At 53.6% G+C, this 9,481-nt stretch overlaps 1 protein-coding gene across 1 annotated transcript in view; it reads left to right on the top strand.

The window, feature by feature from the left end:
- Positions 1 to 9,104, top strand: part of DCAF8 (DDB1 and CUL4 associated factor 8) — a 22,854-nt gene extending 13,750 nt beyond the window's left edge. The window contains exons 10-12 of the mRNA XM_006038124.3: positions 6,285 to 6,404; positions 7,281 to 7,397; positions 7,936 to 9,104. Of these exons, the coding sequence (XP_006038186.1) occupies positions 6,285 to 6,404; positions 7,281 to 7,397; positions 7,936 to 8,049 (351 nt within the window). The 3' untranslated portion in view covers positions 8,050 to 9,104. The remainder of the gene's footprint in view (positions 1 to 6,284; positions 6,405 to 7,280; positions 7,398 to 7,935) is intronic.
- Positions 9,105 to 9,481: the final 377 nt, after the last annotated feature.

Here is a 9,481-nt window from a genome sequence, read left to right on the forward strand (position 1 = left end):
TCTTCATCGTGCATAGGAGAAAAGATTGTGAAAGTTCTCCTGGGTAGAAGTTAAAGTTCATATTTCATAGGAGTATTGAAGGTGTGGTAGTGAAGGGGGTGACACCTGTACAGATGACGCCTGCTAAGACCCCTGTGCGACTGCTTCCCTTCTCTGGGAAGAGCCTCATCCCCAGCCTCTCAAGCATTTGTGCTGCATTCATGCCCTTTTATAAGGTAGTTGGTGCCTCTGCAGGCTGCTGTTTAATGACATTGCTTCCCTTTCCTTTGGCTTCATCCCAGTGGACCCAACCCGTCCCTATTTGCTCATGGGGATGCACCATCCTGTCCCTTCCTGGCCAGCTTCACAGTGCCAGCCAGTGGCTTCCTCCAGCTGTGCTGTCCCAGGCGACTTGTGATCTCCAGCCCAGCTGACCATGCACTGCGCTGGGAGCTTCCTGGCACCTGGTGCTCTATGGACATGGGAGCTGTCCATGAGCCCAGGACCAGCCCATTCACCCTTTGGGCTGCTGCATGCAGAAGTTCAACTCTGGTGCTGGCTGAAAGGTCATCTCATCAGCATCCTGCATTCCCCATTCGCAGGGATCTGGGTGTGCATCTGCTGGAGCCTGAGCTTTCAGCGCTGTGAATTCCCCCCTGGAACCCAGAAATATATATTTGCTGCTGCTTGTGGGGCTGGCCTGTCACAGTGAGGTTTCATGCTGAGCAGTTACACCACTGGGCTAATCTTGCCTCCCCCAAGAACAGATCTGTGCAAAGACAGATCTCGGAGCACACTGTGTGATAACTATCCTGGTGGGGTGCTAGCAGGCACTAAGAGAACAGCTGACTTTGGGGTGGGGAAGGCAGACGGGTTGAGCAGACTGGGGAGGCTTTGCAGGGGGACATTGTCTCTCATCCCTGTATCCTGCAGTTTTGCTCTTAGGGTACATGTTGTCCAGGGTCACAATGGAAATCAGAGCTGGGAACAGCCCAGTCAGCACCAGGGGCAGTTGGCTACACTGCCTACCTTGTCCTGCAGCCCTTTGTTTTGTTCTTGGGTCAATCCTGAGGCTTAGCAACCAGAGTCATTGTTTCGGCTGCCATGATACAGGTCCTCGCAGACCAGCTACAAGTTTGGCCACCTGCTTAGCAGGTGCGGCAGCACATGGTAACGTTCCAGGGAGGTATGAGACTGCTTTTGGCTGCGGTGGGTTGCAGCTTGTGGGCACATGTGGGCAGCTATGTCAGGCCCTGATTGGAGTGGCTCACTCATCCATGGGGTGATCTGGATGTCTGCATTCAGCCCACGGGAATAACAGAACGATGTAACAGTGACTGGGAGGGATACAGCCTAGTTCCTTAGAGTGCAGCTGGCCTAGCGCAGCACAGCTGCCACCTTCGTATCGGCCTGATCCTTTTTCAGGAGAGAAAGCATGTCCAAGCCCAGTCAGTCAGCATGCAATGAGGGAGCAGCACTCCCCAAGCATCTTGGGAGTACTTCATTTCCTTGCACGCAGTTCCCCACTGCTGCCCATGGGTGCTGAGAAGGAGCGTGAGGCCTGAACTCGTAGAAAAAGCTGCAAGCTTTGGCCTCTGGAAGTCTTTCAGATGAATGCATGTCACACCCCCTGACTCTTTGATGGACCTAACTGTTTTCTCATGTGGTCTTGCCACTTCCAGCTCCTCGATCTTGCACAAAGCCTACAAGACACTGGAAGCAGCACAGGACTTAGTTCTGGGCTGTCCAGGAGAATTGCAGCAGGTGGAGATGGTGGGAGGCCGGCGTGGGGTGACCGTTGGCAGCGTGCTGTGCGGCTCCTTCTCTGTGGTGTCTTGAGAGTTGGAGTTTCTGCTGCTCTGCTCTGCTCTGAATGCTGTCCTTTGGTGGAAAGCATTTAGCTGTGAGTTGACCTGTGCCCCTTCACGTAGGAAGCGCTCATCAAATCAGGGCAGTGTTTGTGTTGGGCTGTCTCGCCCATTGATTTCATGCTAAAGCTGGATCAAAAGAGCTAGGTCGCAGACAAAGCTATCTGGCTGTTGCTGTCGGGTCTGTTATCGGCAGTCTTATTAGTGCTGCCGTTGCAGGACAACGAAAAACAGGACGTACCAGGTGTCTTGTTGCACAGAAACCTGAGCCAAGGGCTTTCAACAGGATGCCTCACTGTGCGGTGCACTTCAGGTTTCATCCTTTGTAGTGGATGTCCAGGACTCTGTTTCTGATTCTTCCTGGTCATTAATAGCTTGCTAAAGCCTGGAGAGCTGGGGGTGGGGGGAGGCTAGCCAGCCCTGGCAGAGCCAGAGGCAAGAGGTGGGTTTCACTTGCTTGGAAAGCACTGGCTGCAGCACCATGGATGAGGTTCAGCATAGGCCATGGGGCCAGGCTGGAATGTGGGTCGTGGCAGTAGTGCAGCCTGTGGCCCCAGGTTTTGCATTAAAGAAGTGGGTATCTAGTGGGTCTTGAAGGCTCACAAAGCCCTCGGTGAAGCAGATCCTTGGCAAGCAGGCCTTGCCTGGCTCCCTTGTTTGCCTTGGTCTCTTTGGGGCCGCCAGCTAGCAGCATGACTCGGCTGTGGACAAGCAGGAGCTGTCTGGTCAGCAGTGCTCCAGGATTGTCTTTCACCTGAGGGGAGCAGGACACTCGCTCTCCAAACCTCCCACAGAGGCTGTACTCGCCTTCTAGTGACAGTGGGCCATGCTTTCTATTCAGTGTAGAAGCTGCACGTCTGAGAGGTGGACCTCTTTTTCTGGCGATTCGCAGCTCACTTAGTTTAGACCAGGGGCATCAAACATAGGGCCTGTGGAACCGTTGTAGCCAGCCCGTCGGCAGTCTGGCAGGCCACCGGGAGCTGGGGGCATGTCCTGCTGCAGAATTTCAGGTCCCCGGACTTGGATGGACATGGCTGTCAGTGGTAAGGGCTCCAGTTGCAGCAGTGGGCTGTGCAGATGCAGCCACTGCTTGCCATGCTGCTGCTGCCCCCAGACCTGTACTGCTGTCTGTCCCCAAACCCACCACAGCTGCTGATGGATCCAGTCCAGGGCCCAGGGTGTTTGACACCCCTGGTTTAGATTCATTCCAAGCCCGAATCCAGGAATCTGGGCTGAAAAGCTGTTTCCAAGCAGTTTACATAATGCTGTTGTTCTCTGGCTTTTACTCCCAAGTTTGTCTCTTGGCACGTGCTGTTCCCAAGCAGGTTCACCTGCTTGCTGAATGCTCTCCTCCAGGACTTCGGTTTCAGTGTTTCCTCTTGGTTGCTGCATTCAACTCACTGAGAGGGCGGTTTGGTTACTTGGCTGCCTACTGCCTGAACACAATAGGATAAATTAGACCAACTAAGAGTCCAGTAGAGGGCAATGAAAATGGTTCAGGGGCTGGGGAACAGGACTTGGGCTGAGGGAACTGGGCTGCTTTAGTCTGCAGATGGTAAGACTAAGGGGGATTTAATAGCAGCCTTCAACTCCCTGCAGGGGGGTTGCAAAGAGGATGGAGCTGGACTGTTCTCGGTGGTGACAGATGACAGAACAAGGAGCAATAGGCTTCGGTTGCAGCAAGGGGAGTTGAGGCTAGAACTTGGGAAAAACTTTGTCATGAGAAGGATAGTTTTAAAGCACTGGAACAGGTTCCCCAGAGAGGTGGTGGCATCTCCATCCTTTTGGAGGTGTTTAAGACCCAGGTAAACAAAGCTGTGGCTGTGATGATCTAATTGGGGCTGGTCCTGATGTGACCTCCTGAGGTCCCTTCCAACCCTCATTTTTCTTTGATTCTGTTTGAGAGGTGCGGCAAACTGTTTGGCTTTAACTTACGGGAGGTAACACCTGCCAAGTAAGGCTCCATGTTGGTTCTGTCAGGTTCCTAGATTTTTTCATATATACTTTTTAGAGCAGGTCCACTTCCTGAAAATGTGAATTCATGGCTCTTGGCTGCAGTGGCTGTTAAGAGAAACCAGGAGACTCCCCCCAGGGAATAAGTCTGAAGAAGGAAGGAAGTGTCCCTGCGGGGTGCCTGCTTTGTTCCCTGACCCACCTGTCCTGGGGACAGACTGGAGGTGATTTGTACAAAGGGCTGTGCTTAATGCCAGCATAGGGAGAGCAGCTTCCTGCTGCTGTGCAGTTTGGGAGTGCTGATCCAGCTGCTGCTATTGCCAGTCAAGTGCTGTGAGCAGTGCAGCATCCCGGGCTCCCGACTCACGTCTGACAAGTCGATCACACTCTGCTCCACGGTATCACGAGTGCTGCCGCCTCTCTGCACTGCCTCAGTGCCTTGCCGAGAGCGCTAGCACTTTCCTCCCTTTAGTTTTGCTCGCTCTGCAAATCAAGCCTCATGCCCTCATCCTTCCATAGGTAGTGCTGTGCCATCCCCTTGTGCAGGTGGGCACCTGAGGCATGGAAACCAGTCTGCTTGGAGTGGGGCTGTGCCTTGGGAGGAGGGGAGCCTGCATCTTGGGCTGTGAAGATGTTTGCATGTGGTCCTGCCTTATGCTGTGCTGAACAAGCTTGAGACACTTGACAGAGCTTCCTTTATCTGGAGTGGAGAGTTGCTGTTTTTATCTGTTTCTTGGATGGGGAAACTGAGGCTGAGAGTGGAAGCGATTTGCCCTGTACCAGAGGGTGTGGACATGGCAGAACAAATCTACTTTCCTCCCATAATGAAGCCAGCGCATGACACGCAGTCTAAAGGGAAGTCCTCCATCCACAGATTGGAACAAAGGGAACTTACCTTGTTGGATGGGGCCATGAAATAGAGAGAGCAGTTGTCTCTTCTCAAGTGCATTACTTTATTGGCATACAAAAACTAGAACTCTTGGTTCCAAAATGATACCTTTTATTAGACCAACTGGAAAATGGCAAGAAAATTGTCCTTTTCTGCAAGCTTTTGGGATCAAAGTCCCTTCGTCAGGCTGTGGGAAAAGTGTAGATGGTAAAAAGTCCCCCCCCATAGGTGGGAAATAAACTTCATTTTTGCACAGAGGGAGCTGAAGATGGAAGTCTGTCCCTCTGGGTCCATGAGAGTGTCTTTGTGAGCTGTGTTGAGTAGCTCTTTGATGTGTTGATCAGGTAGAAATTCCTTCACTGGAGGTGTCAATTGGCAGGCAGGGAGGCAAAAAACTTCCTTGTTGTTTTGCAGTGAAGTTTAAAATCCAAAATCGGCTAAAATTCGGCATCTTCCATGTTTCAGGGGTGTACTTGGTAGCCGTGTTGGTCTGAGACAGACCTACAAAAAACTAGAACTCTTTCTTGGTTCCAAAATTATACCTTTTATTAGACCAACTGGAAAATGACAAGAATTGTCCTTTTCTGCAGGCTTTCGGGATCAAAGTCCCTTTGTCCTTACTTTATTGGAAAGCTTAAACCTAAGTATTCAGATCAAGCAGTGGGAATGCAAAAATGTACGCCTAGGAGGATGGACCCCAGCAGCTCTGGGTCTTTTGTTCAGTTCTTCCAAGAACTCGGGTCCATGATTCTCCACTTTCCCTGACTTTATATATCTATATCCACACTCATGAATGCATATTATATATGTACACGTGTGTGTATTGTGAGCACACAGTTACTGCTGACATGCATCTGTCTACAACCTGATTGGGTTTACGTTAATGAAAGGGGTTGATCATGAAACCACCCCCCTCCCCAGGAAGAATTTATGACATACTTAACAGCTGTTTAACTAGGAAGGCCTTTGGTTTCAGCTCTTTACAGTGAGTGCTAGTTCTTATGGTAATTGTTTTCAATTGCTTGGTTTGTGGGGCTATAAAGATGCACTTAAATCAGTGCATTCTTGTTTACATCAGCAAAACCACAGGATCTGCTTGTACCACCCTGTCTCTACAAAGTAACCCAAAGTTTGATCCAACCTCTAAGTAATGGAGGACGCAGACAAGATGGAGGGACTTTTGCCAAGATCTCTAAGGTGTTTCTTACTAGCTGTGTGCAGAATGGGTCTCTTCTGGGGTGATTTTTTTTGGGGGGGGGGGTTGGGTTTTTTTAATTAACCCTGGGTTATGCAGAGTAAGTGTTGTGCATCTGCACCCTTAGATTCATCCCAGAGTAGCAGTTGGCTCAGCGTAAACAGGCTGTTACTGGCTCTAATGCCTAATGGCCCAGTCTGTAGCAGCACTTAGAGCCAGGAGCTGGTTGTGTGTCCACCCTTTAATTCTGAGTAAAATTGGGGCAGGTTGCCCTGTAGTAATCATGTTTGTGCTCTGGCCCTCAGATCTGGGGCAGAGCAGGGCTGGGGTCTGTCTGGAGGTCTCCCCAGCAGACAGCAGCTGCTCTCAACACCTAATGGCCTGTTCCTTTCCCTTGCAGGTGAACTGTCTGGAGCCGCATCCTCACCTCCCTGTCTTGGCCACCAGCGGGCTGGATCATGATGTCAAGATCTGGGCACCCACTGCAGAGAATCCCACAGAGCTCAGCGGGCTGAAAGAGGTGAGGGCCAGGCTGGCTCGGTGGCTGCTTAGGGGTGGGTCCTTGCATCTGCCGCCTCTACTGGCCCATGACCCTCTAGACCCCACCTCTATGGGGCCTTTTGGGAAACTGCAGCGCTGACTGCTTCATAGTGCTCCCAGCACAGTGGGGAGCAAGGAGAAGTCACCCTGACCTCTCGGTGCCTCGGCCCTCCCTGACCACCCTGCCATGCTTCTCATCCACCCGGTGACTGCTCTCTGCCACCCATGAGCCTTGGGGGGGCTGCGGGCTCAGCCTGTCCCATGAGAGACGGCCTGATAACAACCTGCCAGCAATTCCCATCATCCCCGCTGAGCAGCAGGCAGGTGGGCATGCCCCAGCCACGCACTGACTTGGCCACTGCTTCTGCTTCCCCAAGTCTCCTGCCTGCTTCTCCGTTTCGCTTGCAGTTCCACTTGTGTCTTCTTTCTTGGCAGTGGCTGTTCTCTGCTGGGCTTGGGGTGGGGGGTGGGACATCAGACAAACTAGTGTTGTCCCAGGGTCAGGCCCTGCAGGCCTAGAGCTTCTCTCAGCTGTGCCGTGACCTTTCTGACTGGGGTGGGGGAGCAGAGAGCTCTGCAAGCAGAGTTCCCAGGCAGTGCCTTGCTGCTGCCCTGCCCTCCAGGCTCTGAGGGAGCCCTTGGGCATGCTCTGTCCACCCCTGGGGCCAGGACCTCCTGGTGACACTGGCTGACTGGAGCCTGATGGCTCCTCTCATTGCCTGGCTTTCCCAGGGGCATGTCTGGCTCCTACATGCTCTGGGAAGCTCTGTGCAGCACCTGGCAGCTGTGTCTCTGCAGTCCCCACTGACGCCTTCCCTCTCCACCCCCCCCCACCCCACAATGCTGCTGCCTTCAGGTGATCAAGAAGAACAAGCGGGAGCGGGATGAGGACAGCCTGCACCACACTGACCTGTTTGACAGCCACATGCTGTGGTTCCTGATGCACCACCTTAGACAAAGACGCCATCACCGGGTAGGTGCCCATGCCTTGCCACCCCAGCTCTGCTTTCTCGTACACCCTTGAGCAGCAAGAGTGGGGAGGGGGGGTCTGAATATCCATGCAGCGTTGCAGCCCCTTGCCTGCATCCTGCTCATTTCCAGCTGCTTTGCAGTGCAGCATCTTGAGGGCAGGCAAGGCTAGTGTTGCCACAGCTGCCCAGACCCTGCTGCCCTTCCCTAGTGAGTCCGCTTTGGAGCGGGCACCTGGTTCTGAACTCTCCTGGGCGTAGTGGTTCCTCTAGCATTGTGAGCACAGGGCTGGGCCCCAGATCTTATAGCTTCTATTCCTCGCGCAGCAGGTGACTTCTGCCTCAGCAGGACAACCCCCACCACTGCAGCCACCCCCTCGCTCCCCTCCCCTCCCCTCCCCTCCCCTCCATCTCTTTTCACGCCAGCCTGTGCTGGCAAGCGTGTCTGCCAGCTGACTCAGCAGGGCTGGCGGTTTGTGGAGTGCTGGGAGCTCTGGGGGGGCGGGGTGGTACAGCCGCTAACGCAGCGCTTCTCCTTGCCAGCGCCGAAGAGAACCTGGTGCCACCGACGGCGACTCGGACGAGTCCCCCAGCTCCTCCGACAGCTCGGACAATGACGAGGAGGGCCCGGACCGGGTGCAATGCATGCCCTCGTGAGGCCGTGGGCGCGCAGCCCCTGCGAGGCTGGGGCAGGGGGAGGAGACGAGGAGAAATCCCTACTAACACTTCCAGCTTTTTCTTGAAACATAAAAGTCCCCCCCCTGTCCTCATGGCCCTGCCCCGGGCTTAGCTCCACGACATTGCACTTTGGCTGCCCTCATGCCAAGGAGCAGGTGGGAGGGCGGCACAAGACCCCAGCACTGCCGGTGAGCGCCAGCCCCTGCCCCCCTGTGCTGGCTGTGTGTGCCTGGGGGGGCTGGCGGGGAGGGGGCTGTGTTTATTTTTGTACTAGAAGATTTCCCCCTGAGGAGAGTGCGCTTGCCTGCCACACATGCCTCTTGCCCCAGCTTTGGTTGAGCCTGTGCTGAGTTGATTTGTTCTTTTCTTTTTCTCCTCGAGCCACCGGTGGGAGCCCAAGTGGTGGCTGCAGCACGTGCGTGCGTGGGGGGGCACCACTGCGTGCTCTTGGTTTGTGTGTTTTTCTGCCCCCCTAGATGAGAGCGTCTCGGGCCTGCGTCTCTGCGCGGGGCTTCCTTCTGCCTGTGTCCCGCCTGGCGAGCACCCCATCCACCGTGCTGCAGGACTGCTCTGTGACCACTTCCTACCCTGGCGCTGGCAGAGACTCTTGCCTAGTTTGTACATATCAGTGATTTGCACTTGGTTTGACTCTTCCTCCAGCTCCCCCTGGATCCCCATCAAAACAAAGCTAATTAGCAAGCAGGTCCCTGCCCTTGCTGTCTGGGGGCTGGTGGAGGCCTGGGGCAATAGTTCCCAGTTTAAGGCCCCAAGGCTGGGTCTCTGCCTCAGTCTCCATGGAGGGGAAAACAAAGGAAAGTCCTTTAATTTTTCTGTTACTTTTTTTGAAAAATCTGTTTTGGGAGATGCGGCCGAACTTTCCCAGCGCTGGTGTAGAGGCCTAATTTTATATATGTATTAAAAAGAAAAAAAAACAACCGCGAACCAAATCGAACTTGGATGTTATCAAGTTAAAATTATTGTAAAGGTTTAAATATATATTATATATAAATGCAATAAAAATAATTGAGACACACGCCGGTCCCTGCCCCGCAGTCCCAGCATCTCTGTGTAGCGGGGGTCAGCAAAACCTGGATGCTGACAGCAATTGAGCAGAAGATTGACACTGAAAGAGGATGGGAGGTGGCATGAACTGGGCCACACTCCCTTCAGAGCCAGCCCCATCCCAGCTGCCTGCTGGTGCCTGCTCTTTGCCATGACAGCTCCAGCAGTGCTGAGCCTTCTCCTTTTTGGTTTTGGAGCTACTGCAGGCATGATCCTTCCCTCCTCCCCTGGGGCCTGAGGGGACTCAGGACTCGTGTGCCAGACTCCCTCTATACGTTGGTTCCTTTTGCCTTCACAGTCCCAACTACTTTAGGGCATGGGGTTAGAGTTTGGGGGTCCTGGTTCCTGC

This window comes from Alligator sinensis, unplaced genomic scaffold (assembly GCF_000455745.1).
Source record: "Alligator sinensis unplaced genomic scaffold, ASM45574v1 scaffold1161_1, whole genome shotgun sequence".
Classification (NCBI taxonomy): Eukaryota; Metazoa; Chordata; order Crocodylia; family Alligatoridae; genus Alligator; species Alligator sinensis.